At 39.6% G+C, this 21,617-nt stretch overlaps 2 protein-coding genes across 2 annotated transcripts in view; one reads left to right on the top strand and one right to left on the bottom strand.

Moving 5' to 3' along the window:
- The window catches only part of MED12L (mediator complex subunit 12L), a 518,530-nt gene that overhangs the window by 345,347 nt on the left and 151,566 nt on the right, over positions 1-21,617 (top strand). The window lies entirely within an intron of this gene.
- On the bottom strand, positions 9,637-15,641 carry GPR87 (G protein-coupled receptor 87). The gene is made up of 2 exons (XM_007940168.2): positions 15,608-15,641; positions 9,637-10,679 (listed from the first exon to the last, which is right to left on the bottom strand). The coding sequence occupies exons 1-2, from the start codon at positions 15,639-15,641 to the stop codon at positions 9,637-9,639; spliced, it is 1,077 nt and encodes a 358-aa protein (XP_007938359.1).

The raw sequence follows: 21,617 nt of genomic DNA, 5'->3' as shown, positions 1-21,617 counted from the left end.
ATGACTCCAAAATCCTTGCTTGCTTGTCCATGAGACCTCACAGCCTCTGTCTACTGGGCGCCTGAGCTAAACCAGGGCAGAGTCCTGGCTTGAGAATGAATTGGCAGGATTTGGTATGGGTTATTATGGGGATGAGAGAAAGAGGGGAGCATAGGATGATTGGGATTTCCAGTTCAGAGCTGGCTGGATGTTAGTGTTGTTAACTGAGTCCAAGGGTAAGGAGCCTCCTTGGACAGGCTGGAGAGAGAAAGAGATACAGTACAGGCAACAGAGTGGACTTTGGAGTCACACTTCCCAGCTTTATAACCTATCTCTGTCATTTCATTTACCAGCGTGTTCTACTTTACTTTCTTTGCGTAAAATGGGGACGATAATAGGATGCCTACGTCATAGAGTTGTGAGGATTAAAAAATTTATATACATAAAATGCTTGGAATAGTGACTGGTATGCAACATATAGGATTTGATAACTACTATTATCTGACTTCAACCTATTAGAATATGTATGTGTGTGTATATATATGTGTGTGGGAGCTCTGGTAGCATAGTGGCTAAGGCACTTGCCTGCTAACCAGACGGCTGGCGGTTCAAACCCACCAGCCACTCCTCGGAAGGAAGGTTGGGCAATCCTACTTCCGTAGTGATACTGCCTCGGAAACCCAAGGAGGGGTCGCTATGAGTCGGGGCCGACTCGACGGCAAACAACAACAACAACAACATATATGTGTGTACATATATTATATACACATACAGAAGCTCTGGCGGCATAGTGCCTAAGGCATTTGACTGCTAACCAGAAGACTGGCAGTTCAAACCCACCAGCCACTCCTTGGAAGGAAGATTGGGCAATGGGTAATCTACTTTTGTAGTGATACTGCCTCCAGAACCCAAGGAGAGGTCACTATCACTATGAGTTGGATTTGACTCGATGGCAGTGGGTTTTTTTTTTTTGGGTGTGTGTGTGGAGCTGCCTTGGAGGCAGGCCATGGTAAGACAGCCCCAGGACCAGCAGAAGGTGGGTGTTTGAGTGCGTGGAGCACCCTGCTTACTGTGGTCTGCCCCTGGGGGCCTCCATGCATGCAAACACTGGCCTTCCACTGGTCTTGGGCCTGGCTCACTGCGCGTGTGTGTATATATATATAAACACACTACTGTTGAGTCGATCCTGACTCATAGTGACCTCTTCTTGGGTTTTTGAGGCAGTATCACTACGGAAGTAGATTACCCAATCTTCCTTCCAAGAAATAGCTGGTGGGTTTGAACCACCAGCCTTCTGGTTAGCAGTCACATGCCTTAGGCACTATACCACCAGACCTTCTATATACATATATATACAAACATACACATACACACCCACATATACATATGTGTATATATATGTATACATGTGTATGTGTGTATATATATATGTGTGTGTGTATATGTATATATATATATAGAGAGAGAGAGAGAGAAAGAGAGAGAGCGCGCGCTAGAGAGGTCAGCTGGCACTGTGGTTAAGGCATTGGGTTGCTAACCAAAAAGGTAAGTGGTTCGAACCCTCTAGCTGCTATGCAGGAGAAACGTATCTGCTTCCATAAAGATTTGTAATGTTGGGAACCCTATGGGGTGGGGGTCACTATGAGCCAGAATCTACTTGAAGGCAATGAGTTTGGTTTTAGTTTTTTATGGGATGTATATAAAAAGGAGCTCTGGTGGTGCAGTGATTAAGCACTTGACTGCTAACTGAAATTTCAGCAGTTTGAACGCCCCAGCCTGCTTTTGTGAAGATTTACAGCCTTGGAAACCCTCTGGGACAGTTCTGCTTGGTCTTATAGGGTCTCTTAGGAGCTCTGGTAGCATAGTGCCTGAGGCACCTGACTGCTAACCAGAAGGCTGGCGGTTCAACCCATGAGCCACTCCTCAGAAGGAAGGTTGGGCAATCTACTTCCGTAGTGATATTGCTTTGGGAACCCAAGGAGGGGTCGCTATGAGTCGGGTCTGACTGGACGGCATATAACAACAACAACATAGGGTCTCTTATCAGTTGAAATTGACCAGATGGCAGCAGGTTTGTGATTTATATAACTATCTTTCAAATAGGAGAGTCTGGTGGTATGGTGCTGAAAACAGATATCATATTTTAAAGCTAGGCATCTAATGAGGTTGTCTATAGCTTGCGTAGAAATCATAGATTTTACCATTTTTGTGTTGTAAAAAGGTGGGAATAAAAAAAGGTTTTATTATTTATTTATTAATACTCTTACCCTCTCCTAAATTTATGTAGGACTTAATGTTTTCTAGAGGCCTGCATTTCTGTATTGCTTGGAACTTTGTACATGCTCTTCTTTCTTTCCATAAATGGTTCAGGAATCTAGATCAGGGTTCCCTCCATAGACTTTGTTCTTCTAATGGGGCATTTTGCCAGATTCAGTGTGCACGTTTGTTGTCCCAGTGTTTGGTGGCTAGTTCTTTCAATGCTTAATGTCTTGCAACATTTCAGGCAGTGTTGGACAACAATAGTTGTCCCTGGCTTCTCATGGAGTAGCCCATCAAACTTTCACATACCTGGAAAATCTGTTTATAGATGTCTGAGCATAAAATTTAAGTCTGTTTTACATATAACGTGTTTTGTCTGGTGTAATATAAACCAGCTGAATTTTACAGGAATGTAGATGCTGTCTAAAGAGTATTTTATTTAGAAATAAATTACCAAGAATTCTTAACTATTTGGGAAAGTGACTTCACCACTTGTAATGATGTGAGTTGTATTTGGGTCACAGTTAGTATCTGTAGCTATTGAATTTATGTATATATGAATATATAGTAAGCAACTTACTACTTCATTTTGAATGAGTAATGTCTTCTCACATAGTTGTTCCTAAGTATTTCCATATTAAATTACATATATTATAGATTGCTTTGTTTTTCTCTTTTCTTTATATTATGATTAAGATTTTATACACATGTACATACGTGTACACAGACACTCATACACAGAGGTATAAAAACTTATCCACTGCTGTCGAGTCAATGCCAACTCATAGCAACCTTGTAGGATAGAGTAGAAATACCTCACAGGGTTTCTTTATGGAAGCAGACCGCCACATCTTTTTCCCACAGAGCAGCAGGTGGGTTTGAACCATTGACCTTTCAGTTAACAGCCAAGCACTTTAACTACTGCATCACCAGTGCTTATTTTACACAGAGATACAGGAAGACCTTAATTTGCATGGCACTGGCATATATGGATTTCAGTTACCATGCTTTAGTTAAATAATGCTAGTCCTTTAACAGCACAGTTCAAATTTTAGTTACCATAGTATATACTAACTGTAATTGCATAAAGTATAAATTTACAAACTAGTTCTCCAGGTTACAGATCACTATGTAAATAATAGATGTGCATGATAATCAGTGACCAATTATATCACATCTTTCAAAATCTGTTGTGATTGGTCACTGCATATCTGATACTAAGTTCTTGCACAGCCAGCAAAATACGTAGTTGTGCTGCCTCCTAGCCTGCCAATGGATAACCAAAAGAGGGATTTGGCCTCTAGAGTTGGAAGAGCAGCAAGGAAATTAAAGATAATTGTAAATTATCTTTACAATTATAAATTGTAAAGGTAATGCTGGAAGTGAACGTCTGAACTGAGGATAAGTAGAGCTACAGAAAAAATAGCTGATCGTGCGAATGTTGACACTGATGCTACTCAGGAAACTCAAGATATGCATCCACAGATGCTTATGAAGATGAATTTACTGACATAAATGATGAGGAGAGTGGCTGTCACAAAAAGGATGAAAGTGGTCCAGTGAAAGTGATGCTGGCCCGACTTCACATTAAAGGAACTCTGGGAGATGTTTCACAACATTAAAAGAACAAAGGAATAAAGGGTTGGAGGCTGATCCAGAGTTAGAAAGGAGTGTGACAGTTCTGCAATGCACAGCAAAGATGGTCACTCCATATTGTAAGTTATATGATGAGAAGGTAAACAATGTTCAAGCTACTCCTGGTTGGTTGTTTTAGGTCTTTTATTACAAAGAAATAAGACACTTGAGTTGTCAGTGTTTCTTTTGTTTTAAATTTACAATTTTCTTCCCTTCCCTATGTATTTATACATAGGGACTTGGTAGCTGTGTGAATTCTAGTGACCATTCCTGATCCTCGCTCATAAGCTAGGATGGATTTAGTTAAACATGTGGTCAATTTCTAGGCGTTACTGCTCAGACTGCAGCCATTGGACATTCTTGGGGATCATTCAGAAAAATTGACCACTTTACTTTTATTGAGAATGTTTACCTATGAAACTTTGAAATAAAGGAATTTCCAATTTACTTCTGTATCTTGAATTTCCAAATGAGCAGAAAATAAATATGTGTTATAACAGCCACATTTCACCATTTTTATCATTTTAGATATCATTTAGATATCATTTTCTTATCTCATCATTGTTGCCATTTGAATCCTGTGAGTTTCTTGATATGTTAATTGAAAATTTTAGTTATAACTGACAAGCTTAGTCATCTGTCTTCAACTCTAGTAACAAATTTTGTGTGGTTTAAAAACCGTGGGTCAGTTATATTTTTACTTTGAAGATTTTTGTTTATGAATTAGGAAAGAGCAGTCACTTTTGTAGCATTTTCTCTATGTGTTATTGCATGATTTCCAGTTTTTGTTCCTTTTTTATTTGTGAGATAGTTTTCATAGGTCTTAACGTTTTTTTCCCCCAAGTGTTTCCATCTTAAGTTGTTCTAGGTGGCACCAGGGTTGTTTCTTTGTATACATTAGCATTAAAGATGATGAGAGGCAAGCTATAGCGAAAGACTAAGTTAGATTCCTCTGTAGTCAAATAGTTGCCCACTTCCTTCTTCCTCAGACTTAACCGCAGATTCAACCAATACTGCAAATAAGATGTAAGCAGTTTTCTTCAGCTGTTTCATGAACTTTTACCACTAGATGGTGATGGAGGACTAGGGGTATTCTGAATTGTGTATCTACCAGATGCTTGGATTACATTGAATTTTGAAAATGTTTGACCTTAAGAAATATTTACAAGTCACACAGGTAAATCCATAGGTTATTTTAGACATCATGCTGAGCACAATCTCTTTTTACATGGCATGTGTCTAGTAACTGTTTATTTACTTTGTAGTTGGGTTCTTGTAATATTTAGTCTGGGGAAAGTTCTCTATTTACAAGGTTGAAGTCATCCCAAGTTTTATTTTATCCTTGTTTTCTTAAGTTTACTTTTGCCTGGTGTATCACATTTCTCCACACTGATCATAAAATGTCCTTATGTTTAAGCTATTGTCTTTTGTGTGTGCGTGTGCACACATACACATTATTTTAGCTTAAGTACTTAATGTAAATTTATGGATTTTCCTAGTTACCTTTCCCTTAAAGCTTTAGTTGAGAAAAAAAGATACTGGAGTTCTGTTTGAAATTGGGAGTAAGGTATCATTTATGAAGTGGCATGATGAATTTAATAATTAGTACTACCTACACTGCAAGATTTTTTACAAGATCAGTTTTTTTTTTTTTTTTAAATGTAAGTTTTATGGAGAATAGAATGATTTCTTTTTGGGTATTCTCTAAATGTGTTTTCTTTCTGCATAAAAGTAAGAACTATACTATTGCTGCCTGAGAGGATCCTGAAATACTGATTGTAATCCAGAAGCCCTATCAAGATTTGTGCTTTCTTAGATTTGACATTTACAGATTATCAATTTTTAAAAAAAGAAAATCAAATACAATTCTTATTTTCTTTAATATTAATGAATAGTTATTATATGTTAACTTCTGATACTAGCATGGTATTTTATGTTATTTCTAATGATTTTATTTTATTTATGTAAGTGATTCATTGTTCATTGGCCTAAATAATTTTTGTGACCCCAGTGTGGGCATTGTTGTAAAATGTGAACAGTGTGATCTTGACAGTTTTTCTTTCCTATGGCTTTTTAAAAAATGAAGTTAATATCTATTTTTCTTTTTATTCCTAGCCAGTCAGTATATTAAGATGCTCCATTGATTTTTTTTTTAATGTCATTTCAGAAACACATTAAATGTGCCAGGCAGTTAACAAGTACAGTTTTAGAAATGAGGTTTAAAAGATTTAAAATGAGATTTTAAATATATTTTTTAAAGACCTCTAAGAACTGAGGCCTGAGTTGGAGGATTAAATGAGATATGATGAGGGAAAGTGCTTGTTAGAGTGCAGCATGGAGCCAGATGATGCTAGTAAGGATGGTAGGATCTTAGTTTTTGGGTTCTAAGGTGACTATGCATTTAACAGCAAAACATATCCAGTAAAACTAGTATTTTCATTTTTGAGATTTTTGACTGGGAGCTTTGGAGTCACGTAGGGAAGGGAGAGGCTAGGAGGTGTTAGGTTGCTGTTGTGTTGTTATGTGCCGTTGAATTGGCCCCAACTCATAGCGACCCCTCCTTGGGTTTCCAAGGCAGTATCATTACAGAAGTAGATCCCAACCTTCCTTCCGAGGAGTGGCTGGTGGGTTTGAACCGCCAGCCTTCTGGTTAGCAGTCAAGTGCCTTAGGCACTATGCTACCAGAGCTCCTAGGAGGTGTTATACTGAAGGAGTTTTCCCAGGTGCAGTATTGTTCCTTCTTTTTATATTGCTGTTGTTATGTGCCATCAAGTTGGACCCGACTCATAGCGACCCCTCCTTGGGTTTCCGAGGTGGTATCATTACAGAAGTAGATTGCCCCATCTTCCTTCCAAGGAGTGGCTGGTGGGTTTGAACCACCAGCCTTCCGGTTAGCAGTCAGGTGCCTTAGACACTATGCTACCAGAGCCCTGGTGGCACAACGATTAAGTGCTCAGTTGCCACCTTTAGGTTGGTAGTTTGAACCTACCCAATGAGTCTGCAGGAGAAATACCTAGTCATCTCCTCTGGTAAAGATTACAGCCTAGAAAACCCTATAGGGCAATTCTACCCTATCACATGACATTGCTACAAGTTGAAAATCAACTCAACAGCACTTAAAAAAAAAAAAAAAACACTGCAGCAACACAGCTGCAACTTATCTTTGACATTGTGAGGAAGATAAAGGAATTAAACTTTCAAATTGCCTTTTCACGTAAGCTGGTTGAAAGCATAGCTGGTGCCACCCATGAGGGAGAGGGGACAGCCCATGAAAATGATCAAATGGGGTGGATATAAATTCATGCCCCTTAAATTCGTGGAATTGGAATCTTGACAGAGAGATGGATATTTTGACAGAAGTCATTAGATAATTTTTTAACCCTTTTACCATCCATCCCTCCATCAAACCTGGTGTACTTACTAGATATTTTATAGTCCCCGATTCATGCTTGTGTTCCTTTCAGTGATAGTTGCTGTTGGGATAAGTTATGCTTGCACCTTCATTTTTGCTTACTTTAGCTTTATAGAATTTAGCCAAGGGTTTACAAGAGTCTTACTGAAGTATTGTACTGTTTTATGTATGTCTTTTGTCTCTACTAGCTGGTGGCATAGTGCCTAAGGCACTTGACTTTTAACCAGAAGGCTGGCGGTTCAAACCCATCAGCCACTCCTCGGAAGGAAGGTTGGGGAATCTACTTCCGTAGTGATACTGGCTCAGAAACCCAAGGAGGGGTCGTGTCACTATGAGTCAGGTCCAACTTGATGGCACATAACAACAACAATTAACTATAAGGTGCTCTGGTGGCATAGTGGTTAAAGCATTCAGCTGCTAACCAAAAGGTTGGTGGTTTGAATCCCCCAGCCACTCTGTAGGAGAAAGATGAGGCAGTCTTCTTTTGTGAAGATTTATAACTTTGGAAACTATGAGACAGTTCTACTCTGCCCTATAGGGTTTCTATGAGTCAGAATTGACTAAATGTCAGTGGATTTGGTAGCTGACTATAATGCCCTCTTTCAGTCAGCAAACATGCCTTCATTCCTCCCTGCCCTTATCTGTGTGTATGTGCACCCACACATGTTATTTTGACTTAAGTATTTAATCTAAATTTAGATTTAGGTCCTAGTATAGTATTAGGCACAAATCAGGCACTTAATTAATCCTTGCACAGCTGGTGGCTTTGAAGAAGAGTTAAGGCCCTAAGATGTATGTTTAAGAAGGAGAAAATGTTTTTAAGATTTAAGAACTTACTTTTGTTCATCTTGACTTGGCTTGGTGATTCTTTTCATGTTAAGTTTTTATTTTCCATCTAATTGTATTCTTTTAAAAGTGGAATATAGTTTAAACTCTCTCCTGTCGAGTTGAACAGCGACCCCTCCTTGGGTTTCCGAGGAAACACTGTGGAAGTAGATTGCCCAGCCTTCCTTCTGAGGAGTGGCTGGTGGATTTGAACCACCAGCGTTCTGGTGAGCAGTCAAGTGCCTTAGGCACTATGCTACCAGAGCTCCCACAGTTTAAAGGGAAGACTATTTTGCTCTGGTAGCATAGTGCCTAAGGCACTTGACTGCTCACCAGAAGGCTGGCGGTTCAAACCCACCAGCCACTCCTCGGAAGGAAGGTTGGGCAATCCTACTTCCGTAGTGATACTGCCTCGGAAACCCAAGGAGGGGTCGCTATGAGTCGGGGCCGACTCGACGGCAAACAACAACAAACTAACCCACCCACTGCTGTCCCACTGATTCTGACTCACAGTGACCCTATAGTTCTACCCTGAAGTAGAACTGCCTCATAGGGTTTCCAAGGCTGTAATTTTTACAGAAGAGACTGCCTCATCTCTTTCCTGTAGAGCACCTGATGGGTTTGAACTGCTGACCTTTTGGTCAACCACTGAGTACTTTAATTACTGCATCACTAGGGCTCCTTTTCATAAACCAAAGAGACTATTAAATGACTATTTGGTGAACTAAATATACTTATTTATTAACTGAGCCTCATATTATTTCTCTACCCTCGGGATTTAAATGTAGTATAGGGGAATAATGGAAAAAGTAAATTCAGTAATATTATATCCAAAATCCACTTTTTTAATATTAATCATGTTCCACCCCCCCACCCCCTGAAATAGTCTAAGTTTAAAATCACGTAATTTGGTCTTTTGATTATATTGTACAAAAAGCATAGCTGAACTTTTGTGCTTCCCACCCACCTACCTCACAGGATTTTCCCAGTAGGCAGAAGACATTGATTAACACAGTGAAAGGATGATGGCTAAAGATCAGAGATCATTCATAGATGGAATGTTGAACAGCCTAGTGATCAGTACTTCACTCAATTATGTTTGCAGTAATTAAGCTGTGCTGAAAGTATCCCCCTATTTCCCAAACTTTGGAACCCAAAACTGAGTAGCTATTTCTCTCCTCTGTACTTTCTGTTCTCTGCAAAAGCTGCTTCATAGCAGTGGTAGTTCCAGGGAGGGGGCTGTGGTGCACAGGCTTTGCTGTGGCTTTTCCTGCCCCCTCCAGCCCTTAAACATTGAGTTGTAAACCTGACATTCAGTTGTACACTGTCTCTTGTTTGTATCATTTTTGCTTTGCCTTAATGTATTTCTCAGCTCCAAGGCATGCCCAAATGCTAGATCATTTTAATTCTCTCTTTATCCATATTTTAATGAGTTTAAGCAAAGATAATCAAAAGAAACATTTATTTACACTTTTTACATATTCACTTTAACAAATGAGAGAAGGCGGCCTTGTGGCCTGTAACCCCTATACATCAGTATAATCATAATATATGCGAACTTCCGATCTCCTGACACTTTGCAGGGATCTGATGCTTTCACTCCTGGTCCTGATGTTTGATTTCTTGAATAGCCTTCTTGAAAATGACCTACACATGAAAAAGTAAATGATTGGATCCAGACACACATTGCATGCAGACAAGAAAAGTGTCATTTCTTTGCAGTAATACAGAATTTTATGTGCAGATTCATCTAAAAGCCTGTCCAAGTGACTAAACGTAAAAGGAATTCTGCACAAGTGATATGGTAGAAAGCACGTAAAAAATACAGCCACAACCACCCTAATACTTTGGTTATGCTTTCGCTTTCGGCTTGACTGACTTATGAATTGCCTGCTGGATTTATGGATGTACCTGGATATGGCTATGTAACATCCAATCAGTATCACCAGCACAGCCACAAACAAACAGCTGTTGACATAAATGACTGCTTTATGCCATTTGACTCCTAAGGGACTTTTAAGTTTCACGCAGTCATGAATGTTTTCCTTAGTCGGCTGACCATTTGTTAGGATGATGTTTGGCAAGGAGAGAACAGCCATGATCACCCAAACACAGACAGATAAGACCTTGGTAAAAGTTATACTGTACATACGAGAGTCCCCAAATGGCTTTACCACCTTCAGATAGCGATCAATGCTTATCAGCCCTAGAAACACGATGGAAGTGTACATGTTTGCATAAAATAAAACTGAAGTGTATCTACAGAGGATAAACTTGAAATACCAAGGTCCAAATCCTGCATCATGTACTATTCTAAAGGGAAATGTCAGTGTCATTATGAGGTCAGCAACCACTATGTTTTTCAGATAAAATATGAAGCTGGTTTTATTCCTGATGTGGAAGAAGATCCACACTGCTAGCCCATTCAGCAAGATGCTCGCTATGAATATAATGAGGTAAAGCACAGGCAAGACAATAGTGTCAAATTCATTGTGAGCGGTGGTGTTCTTTCCCGGTCCATCACTCATGTTACTTGGAGTGTTACTCCCTTGGCCGTGCAGCTCATGATCTGTAGGAGAAGTGGGAAGACATAACTTCAGTATTTTGTGTGCATGCACTGATTGGAACCTTGCTATTTGGAGTGAGTTTTAAAATGACATCAGTGATTTAAAGAGTCAGTTTAATGCATTATTAATGTTTAGAGTGGCCAAGGAATTGATCCCCTACCCCAACACACACATACACACATACATACATACACATGTGCACACCAAAGACCCTTAACCTTTTTATCTTTGACTGGTATGTATGTTTTTTAATGTTGAGTAAAAACTGGTATTTCTGATACCCTGTACCAACTTTTTGAAAATGAAAATAAATATACCACGGTACATCATCCTGATTTTTAATTCAGTATTTGATATTGTAGCAAAGAGAATCAACAAAATGTGGGGGTAAAAAATGGAAATTTCCTGTAACAAAAAAAATAAAATGGCTAGCACATGGTCATTGTTTTGGTATAGTCTTTGATACTGTCTCTAAACTATAGCTCCTCCCCTCCTCCCTCAGTTGCAGGCTGTATAGCGATGGAAAGAGTTCAGAAGGAGTAAAACTAGTGGATCTTTCTGAGTTTTTTTTTTTATCATTATTAATAAATGAAAAGGAAATCTACAGTCTTCCAAAGTTGTAGATTACAGAAGTCCTAGATAGAAGATGTGACTTGCTTAATTTATTAGGTAATTTTTCACATTAGTAGAATTTAATATAGGTAGCTGTGAAAGTTAATGCTGATTTTCAGAAAAACGTATATACCATAGTGTATTTTTCATTAAAATGTGTTTGTATAATTAAAAATATCCACAAATAAAGTCTTTCTCCTTAACCCAGTGAAAAATGCTAATTTTGTTTTCTTCTTACTATTATTGAACTATTTTCAAAGAGACAGTTTGTTAAAAATAAACGTGGGCTTGTACATTATTATGCATAAGTCTGAGTTACACCTATTGCATTTATTGTATGAATTTTTTAAAATTTTTTACTTCTTGGATATTTTAGTTCACGTTCCTGAAGAGCTACCCTCTATCATATAATCAGTGAAGTGGTTTATGGTTTAGGAGCACTTGATTTATGTGCCAGCTATGAAAATGGGCCTCTTAGTTCTCCTACTGCCAGGAGCGTAATTGATGGACAGCTCTTCAGTGCTCTGAAGCCATCCCCACTCAATTGCCAATGCTGTGCTTCCCGTGGTCAACTCCCAGCCACTACTGAGTGTGACTGGGATAGTGAGACAGGTCTTTCCTGAGAGAGAAAGGACTCCTCTGAGGAATAGTTTTGGCTGGAGGATTCCTTATCCATCTGTTCAAAGTGTTCTTAAAAACTGCCCTCAGTTTGACTCTTCCTGCTCAGCCTTCCTCCCTTCCCTCTCTCCTAGCTGAGGCCAGTGCTGCATTGTAGTTCAAGGGTGTCCTGGCCTCCTCTGGCTCCCTCTGCATTTTCCCTTGCAGGTTCTCCCTCCCCCTACCCCAAAATAAATCTATGGGCCCTTGAGTCATGTTTTGTTACCTGCTTTTTGGGGAACCTGAACTAACACAATTTACAAATTCATTTTTTGGATGCAAGGCTACAAGAAAAGCCATTTATACATTTTTACTATACACTAATTAATAATGTTTGTTACAATTATATTTAGTAATTATTTTATTTTAGAAGTAACAGCATGCATTTAACCCTCATTGCTCTACATAACAGACAGTTTAGTATATATTTTGGTTCCCTTCTTTGAAAAAATGAAACAGGGAAGATAGTTTTGATGATTATAATCCCAAAACAGGTTCTTAAATTGCTGGTTGAAATTTTAAGTGTAGGCTTTCTGTGAGTAACCATGTTCTCTTTCTAATTCTTTGCTTTTTATTCCCTGCTATGAGTGTTTTTATAAACTGGTTTTCCTGGCTTAAATATCCTTGCACAGGCTAGTAATTTATATCTGGACTAGCCTGTTACAAGACCCAGAGCATTATTAAGCTTTACAAGTTTAAAATGCCTGATTCAGCTACCATCTGTATTACTACTGCCAGTTTCAAACATTGTCTTGAACAGTATCCTTCAAATCTGTTTTGATTTGATGAAGTGTTGCAGTTTTGACTTTGTGCATCAGAAGATCCACATGAGCATTAACACCATGAGAAGGACCTTTATGTATGCAGTTTTAATGGGGCTAAGATATTTGTTTGAATTAATTTACCCAATTAAACTATTAGCAGTTACTACTTTCATCTAACCTAGAATAGAACCTTAATGGAAGCAGAGTGAAGGCAAGTTTAGTTTTTATCGAGATAAAAGGTCCAGCTGTGGGGTACAGCCTGCCTGAAAAGGAGCAGTTACATCATCTCCTGAAATGATGGCTCATCAGCCAATTGCTTTTCAAAACAAATGTAAATAGAATAATTCACTAGCTATAGCATAGTAGAAGGCGTCCTAGTGGTATAGTGGTTAGGGTCTTGGCTGCTAACAGAAAGATTGGTGGTTTAAACCCATCAGCCACTCTCTGGAAGAAAGACGTGGCAATCTGCTTCTGTAAGGATTTCAGGTTTGGAAATCCCATGGTGCAGTTCTCCTCTGGCCAGCGCGATCTCTGTGGGTCGGAATTGGCTCGATGGCAGTGGGAGTATACAAGACATACTAGGCATTCAACCCTTTGTGTGGGCTTGTTGAATCTGCCCACAGAAAGCTGTGCATATCCACTGTGAAGTGGAAGAACCCATACTCCCAGAGGGTGGGTAGAGATTGTGTGTCTCTTCAGTATATCATTATAATATTTTAAAGTTTTAATTATATGAACAGACACTCTTATTAAATGATGTTTACTTAACAATTACGATTATTACTAAAGATAGAGTCTTAATTCAGAATGTCAGAAAGTCTTTGTTTGTACTCTGTGTCTTATAAGTAAAAAGTATCAAGTAAGAGTGCCTCATTCCACAGTGGTTATTGAACTGTTTTGTGGCTCTGAGATGGTATGGTTTTCAACTTGTTAGTCGTGTTACTTCACAGTATTTGCTTCCTTAGTTTGTGTTTGGGATTAACATTTTGGAATATAGGACTTATTAATTCTATGGGATAGGCCTGAACCCAGTTATTACTTCATTAACAAATTCCACATTTACAATGCAGCTTAAACAAATCGGTGGTTAAAGTCTGCTATGGGTTATTTTGTGAAATAATAAGGTGTGGATTGCTCTGGAAGGCTCACAATTTAATAAAGAGAATTTTGTTTGATTGATTGGATTCTTCAGAATTAGGTGTAGGTCACGTTCTTTTCTGCCAGCCCCATCATTTCTTCTTTTCTCCATGATTGACCCAGGTTTTCCCAGAGCTCCCAGGCATTCTCGGAAGTACTTCCCCATGCAGTGTTTCTATTCAGACCATTAAAAGGAAACAGCCTTCTTTACCTTCTTTACCAGGCAGTTTTATCATATTGTACTTCTTTGCCCATGAAGAACTTGGCCAAGTTAGGGGTCATTTTCCATGACAATAGATTTATGATTCAATTAATAAAAATTAAAAGTTGTTTTTACAGTGTACATACTGTATTCTCACATACTCCTTGTTCACTAGGTTGTTATTCCCAGTATCATTTAGCAAGGACTTGATACAGAGTGATAACTGAAGTAAAAAAATCTCTTTTATTTTTCCCTCTTAACTCCTGTGACATCAAATTGACAAATGTGAAGACTTAAGAACTCTCCACCACCACCCACCCAGTGCCCTAAAGTTTGGATCCGGATGATAGTAACCCTTCTTTGGGTTTCCGAGGTGGTATCACTATGGAAGTAGATTGCCCAGTCTTCCTTCTGAGTAGCAGCTGGTGTGTTTGAACCGCCAGCCTTCTGGTTAGCAGTCAAATGCCTTAGGCACTACGCTACCAGAGCTCCCTTAAGAACTCTAGTTTCATAGTAAATAGTTTTGTGCTGTATGTGTGAAGTTGGTGTTGTCCGTGTGTTGTATGTATGTGTGTGTGTGAGCTGCATGGGCTTTCTAGCCAGATAAAAGCACTACTTGTGACTTTCTAAATGTAAATAAATTAAAAGGCAATTCAAAGTTTAGTTTCTCTGTATTGGCCACATTTAAGTAGCTCAGTAACCACATGTGGCTTACCTGGACAATACAAATTGAACATTTTCATCATTGCAGAAAAGCCTGTTGGATAGAGCTAGTTTAGTAACTTAATGGCTTTGTAAAATGGAATGAATGATAACCATTTTGTTGGATCTCCTAAGAGATTCCTTGTAAACATTATTTCTTGCACAATATCTGGTGTTTAGTAGATGTCATTCTATAACAGAAGGCATCAGTTACAATCTGTCTTATTAATTGCAGCCACATTGTGAATGATAGAAAAAGTGCTGAAGAATCTTGGTAATTTTGCCATCAGTGATTTTGCTCCATCCAGTGTTGCTCATTGGACATGTTATCCTTTGACACAGAATGTGGAAGTGTGAACAGTGTGTCACTGTTCTGCCTGCCAGGGTGGGCATGAAATACAAAAGTGCAAACTGGGGGTGTCACTGCCATGGCACAGCTGCCCTTGGGTGATCCTTTTCTAGACAGTTACCCAGTAGAGGAGACAGATGTTGTCTCTGGCTTCTAGGAAACATCAGTGAACCTTGGTTTAGAATATTCAATCTGGAAAGTACTATGTACTTTAGTTTGAGTTAAAAAAGATAATAATTCTCAAATTTTTTTGGTCTAATTCTAATATGAATTTTAGAGGCGGCCTCTAGATAAGCAATAATGTTTAAAAGTAAGTCACAGCAAGTTAAATTGAGCTCAGAAACACAATCCTGTGTGCTTGCTGTTTTAGACTTAATCGAAGGCAAGGCTAAATGCTGGTTTATTTTGTTACTTTGTTCTGTGGCTGTTAAAACCCACTGCCATACAGTTTAAATAACAGTTATTGATCAAATAAGATTTTCTTTGCATCTTTTGCTATGGTTTTACCTGGTAGTTTTGTCAGTGTCAAGTTGAGCCCCATTCTTCAGTTGTGATGGATTGTAGGCAAAAATGCGTGTCAGGAAACACTTGGAGACAGTTGAAGCTTTGGTTCAGCATAGGTTATTCCTTGTTTAATTTCTGGGGGAAAAAAGGAAAAAAATTGGGAAAGAATTTGAATGTATAATATTTTGATATTTAAAAAAAAAATGTATATGTGTCCAAGATTCAGAAAATGCATATACTGTTTGGATATGAACACCTATATACCACACAGACCCACTGAACCCACTGCCATTGAGTCGATTCTGACTCATAGTGACCCTCATTGGGTTTCCAAAGCAGTAAATCTTTACAGAAGTAGATTGTTTCATCGTTTTCCCATGGAGCAGCTAGTGGGTTTGAACTGCCAACCTTCTGGTTAGCAGTCAGATGCGTTAGGCACTTTGCCACCAGAGCTTCTTGTATACCACACAAGAGGTGCCTATTTCTGTGCCCTCTTTCAGCCTGCACTAAGTTGGGACCGTTTTTGTGGAAGTTATGCTCTGGATGACAGTGACCTTGGGAAAGTTACTTAAATGTCTTTGTGACTCAGTGTCTTCATCTCTAGAATGAAAATCATAATAATAATCCCATAGGATTATAGTAAGGATTATGTGAGATAATAAATAAGGATCTCTACTGGTGTAGTGTATAAAGCATTCAGCTGTTAATCAAAAGGTTGGCTGTCCAACCCACCAGCTACTCCTATAAAAATTTATAGCCCTAGAAACCCTATGAGGCAGTTCTACTCTGTCCTGTAGAGTCACTATGAGTTGGAATCAACTTGATAGCAATGGGTTTATGATAATACATAAGGCAGGTAAGAATAACTGCCTTAAAAAATGCACTCAGTAAATGTTGGCTTATACTGCCTTCTCATATCTACTTCTGCCTGCACTGAACAAGGAGCAAAGTGGGAAAATCCCACCATTGTTGCTAACTGGGTGATATGGGTCGGCATGTGTCCAATTCTTAAGGCGTACAAATGGATCCAGTCCTCACCTTCCCACTACTTCTTCCTCCTCCCCAGCCACTCATGTGACACACTCTTTCCCCTACCCTAGCCACCCAGAGCTGGATCTGAGCTCACAAGTTAGAATGATAACTTCTTTTACACTACCCAGATAGGTAGGCTCCAGCCCCTACTAGCTCTCAACTGCCCCTTTGGGATTGTTAATTTGCTCATTGACCCCAGAATCTCATGAAGAGCATACTAACAGCTACAACTTTATCACGACTGTTCTGGTTACCTAGTGCCGCTCTGACAAGAATATAACACAAGTGGGATGGCCTTAACAAACAGGAGTTTATTCTCTCACAGTTTGGAGGCTTTAAGTCTGAGTTCAAAGTGCCAGGCTCTAGGGGCTGTGTGAAAGCCCCTCGAGCTTGGACTTCAGCTCTGCCTCTTGCTCCCAGCCCACTGAAGCTAGAGGCATCTCTTCACTCAGGCAGCTACTGGCTGCTGAGGCTAACAAGCCCAAGGTCGACAAATAAAAAGGCACAGTCCTGAAGTTACCAAACCACACAGCAGGCCATTATCTTAAGTCCATTGTAAGTCCCAAGGTCAACAGAGCACAGCAGGCTCCATGGCTAAATTCAGGGTCTAAGCGTGCCATGAGCAGAGACTGTTCCCAAGGCTTCTCCTTATATACAGGAAGCAGACGACATCGCAAAGGTAGCTACTCAGGTGCTTGTTGTAGATTCCACTATGGAGTTGATTGTCAGTCTCATCATGAGGAATAACTACCACCAGCTGCCCAGCCACTCAACCAGGCATAGCCAAGTTGACACATAAATTTAGCTACCACAACAACCAAAAAGGATACAAAGAAAGAGACCTAAGAGGTGCAGTCTGCGAGGGGTCACAGTGCTTAGTTTCCACATCCCAAAGAGGGATGTGCTACCCTCTCCCATGCATGGTCACCAACACAGAAGCTCCACTGAGCCTTAATGCTTTAGGGGTCTTGTCTGTTCCCCATGTGATAGTGATAGATTACATCATGATTCCTGAGGCTTAGTCAGCATTGGCCCCCAAGTAGTCCCTTTTGGTCTTGTTTACTTCTTTTCCTTAGCCTTATTTGGCTCCAAAGAAGCAAGAGCAAAAGCAAAATTGTTTTCTTCAAGGTGATGCCACACTTTGCATTAACTCATTCCTTTTTTTAAAAAAAATATTATAATATTTAGTGGAGATATATTGTTGAGGATGTCCCTGGGTAGTGCAAATGGTTAACGCACTTGACTGCTAATTGAAGGGGTGTATGTTCAGGTCCATTCAGAAGCTCTTCAGAAGAAAGACCTGATGATTTACTTTTTAAAAATCAACCGTGGGAAACTAAGAAGCACAGTTCTACTCTAACACATATGGGGTATCCATGACTTTGAATCAATTAAATGGAAATTGGTTATATATAAATGAATGTATATATAATTGCACTTGTGATCCACCACTAAGTTGAATATTGGCAGTTGGAACCCACCCAGTGGCTCCAGGAAACAAAGGCCTGGCTAACTGCCTCTGTAGATATTACAGCCAAGAAAACCCTGTGGAGCAGTCCGACTCTGTGATCCATGGTGTCTCTATGAGTCAGAACCAGCTCAACAGCAACGAGTTTATTGTTTTCTAATTTACAACTGGATTTTTTTTAAAGATTTAGCACTGATATGTATATGATATATTCAGGAGTGTTTCTAAACTCAAGTGCATTGAACATCCCAATGTTGGTAAACTCTGGGGTTCTAGTTCTGGCTTTACACTAAACAGGTGTGTGACTTCCACAAGTTACTTGACTGTTACGAATCTGAACTGAAACCAATCCACTACCGTCAAGTTGATGGGAATTCATAGTAACCCTACAGAACCCCCGTACAGAGCAGAACTGCCCCATGGGGTTTCCAAGGCTGTAAATCTTTAAGGAAGACAGACTGCCTCATCTTTCTCCCATTGAGCAGCTGATGGGGTTGAACTGCTGATGATTTGTTAGCAGCCAAATGTTTTAACCAGTGTGCTGCTAGAGCTCCTGGATTTGGACTAAAGGCTCTATTAAATCTGTATCAGGAAGGAAATTCACATGAGTTTATTAGCCCTTCCCCAAACATGGATTCACATGTAAGAATTTAATTATCATTTGAATGTTTAATGAGCCCCTGTATTTATATATGTATATATATATTTCTATACTATATTCCATTCAACATGAAAGTTTGACCAGGAAGGATAATTAAACTGGGTTTCAGTGAGTGGTGTGTGGTTTTGGCTAAACACCTTAGCCTTTCTGAGCTTCACGTTTGTCATAACATTTTAACAAAGATTCACTGAGATTATATGTGTATGTGATATTGAATACTATAAAAACATAATTTTCTCCACTTCTTCTTTAGCAGCCCTGTCTATTCTGTTTCCTGGCTTTCCTCAGGTGTTGACTTAGGAGAGAAATCCTGAGAACAGTTTTTGGAAAGCTAGCTGCTAAAGTAAAATGTGCTTAGGGAAGATAGTTTAGTATAGGAGAAGTCACTGTGTTTCTCATGAAATGAAACTGTGTGGAACTTTCATGTCCCCTCACTGATGTTGCTCTTAAACCATACAGCTGCCAAGAGAACCCAAGTAACCTTGCACACTGCCCCCACACCCCACCCCAGTACAAAGCAAACTTCTGGCTAGCATAAGCAGTTACTTTTGTCTCTGCACATTTTCTGAGTCAGCAGGTAAAGAATACATTGAAGGCAAAAGTGTATGTAGGAATTTTCCAGAAAGTAGAGGATGTGTTATTTCTCTTTCTGCTGTTGGGTCTGTTACTTCCCAACTATCATATGTAGTTAAGGATTTGGTTGGTGATGGATACAATATATTAACAAATTTTCAGTAATTTTTTTCTCTCCCTCAAATCAGCTCTTTTCGAAACGTAGATGTTCTATCCGTCCCTTAGTGAGACCTGGTGCCACAGTGGTTAAGTGCTTGAATGTAACTGAAATGTCTGTGGAAGAAAGATGATGTGGCTGTCTGCATCTGTAAAGATTTACAGCCTTGGAAATCCTTGAGGCCAGTTCTACTCTGTCCTATAGGGTCACTGTGAGTCAGAATTGACTTGATGGCAGTGGATTTTTGTTTGTTTTTTTATCCATGCCGTGCTTTGCGTCTCTATGGTATTTGGTGTATAGCAGGCCCTTAAAAGGTGTTTTTTTAGTTAATGGAATATTAGGTGATGATTTAAAAAACCAAACTAAACCATTTGCTGTTAAGATGATTTTGATTCATAGTGACCCTGTATAGGACAGAGTAGAGCTTGCCGCATAGGCACTACACCACCAGAGCTCCTTCCATAGGGATTTCAAGGCTATAGTATTTATAGAAGCACACTGCCACATCTTTCTTCCACTGAGTGGTTGGTGCATTTGAACCACTGACCTATCAGTTAGCACTCTTGTGCCACCAGGACTCCTTCTCACTCACTGCTGTGGAGTCAGATCTGACTCATAGAGACCCCTCCTTGGGTTTTCGAGGTGGTGTCACTACCAAAGTAGATTGCTCAGTCTTTCTGAGGAGTGGCTGGTGGGTTTGAACCTCCAGCCTTCTGGCTAGCAGTCAAATGCCTTTAGGCACTACTCCACCAGAGCTCCTCAAGGCAGTGATTTAAAAACCCCAAACCACTGCTATCTAGTTGATTATGACTCATAGCAACCCTTTTGTGACCCCATAGGGCAGAATAGAACTGCCCCTGAAAGGCTTCCAAGGCTGTAAATCTTTAGGGAATTAGACTGCCTCTTCTTTCTCCTTGAGACTGGCTGGTGGGTTCAAACCACTAACTTTTTGGTTAGCAGCCAAATGCTTTAACCACTACGCCACCAGAGCTCCTTTACCAAATACCAAACTCATTGCTGTCAAGTTGGTCCCATCTCATAGAGAACCCCCCCTTGGGTTTAAACAATGATTAAATCCACTGCCAATGAGTCGCTTCTGATTTATAGCAACCCCCATTGCACTTCCAAAGCTGTAAATCCTTACAGAAGTACATTACCCCATCTTCCTCCCATAGGGCAACTGGTGGGTTTGGACTGCTGACTTTTTGGTTAGCAGCCAAATGTCTTAACCATTATGCCACCAGAGCTCCTTTAGGCAATGATTCTAAAGAAAAAAGAAAAGAAGAAAAATTCACTGCCCTCAAGTTGATTCCAACTTATAGCAACCTCTACTGGGTTTCTGAGGGGGTAAATCTTCAAGGAAGTAGATTGCCCCATTTTCCTTCCATGGAGCAGCTGGTAGATTTGAACCACTGAACTTCTGGTTAGCAGTCAAATGCCTTAGGCACTGTGCTACCAGAGCTCCTTTCTAGGCAATGATTAAACCACAACCCAAACTCACTTCCATTGAGTCTATTCAGACTCATAGTGACCCCTCCTTGGGTTTCCATAGATGCAGTATCTGTATGAATGCATAGTGCCTAAGGCACTTGACTGCTAACCAGAAGGCTGGCAGTTCAAACCCACCAGTCACTCTTTGGAAGAAAGGTTGGGCAATCAACTTCCATAGTGTTACCACCTTGGAAACCCAAGGAGGGGTCATTATGAATCGGGGCCAACTTGACAGCACATAACAACAACAACATCTCTATGGAAGTAGATTGCCCAATCTTCCTTCCGAGGCATGGCTGGTGACTTTGAACCTCTGGCCTCCTGGTTAGCAGTCAAATGCCTTATGCGCTCTTAAATTCCTTCCTTTTTGGGTGCTATGTCATAGTATTTTTAAAATAAGGGAAGGAGGTAAAAACTTCACTTTATTTTTGTTTATTAAATTTTGCTGGGGAGAATGATTGAGACAGTTAAGTTTTCCTAAACCCCATACCAATAATCCATGGATTTTAGCAAACCTTTTTTTTCTTTAATCTAGCTTCTCATGGAGACATATCAAGGTGTTCACTTGGCAAACACATGTTACTTTTATGTTTCTTTGTCCAAGTTACTCAGTTTTCCTCTTCGGCTTCAG

The sequence above is a fragment of the Orycteropus afer genome, unplaced genomic scaffold (genome assembly GCF_000298275.1).
Source record: "Orycteropus afer afer isolate SDZICR_OR568_19922 unplaced genomic scaffold, OryAfe1.0 scaffold00066, whole genome shotgun sequence".
Taxonomy (NCBI): Eukaryota; Metazoa; Chordata; class Mammalia; order Tubulidentata; family Orycteropodidae; genus Orycteropus; species Orycteropus afer.
This window is presented reverse-complemented; position numbering and strand designations above follow the sequence as displayed.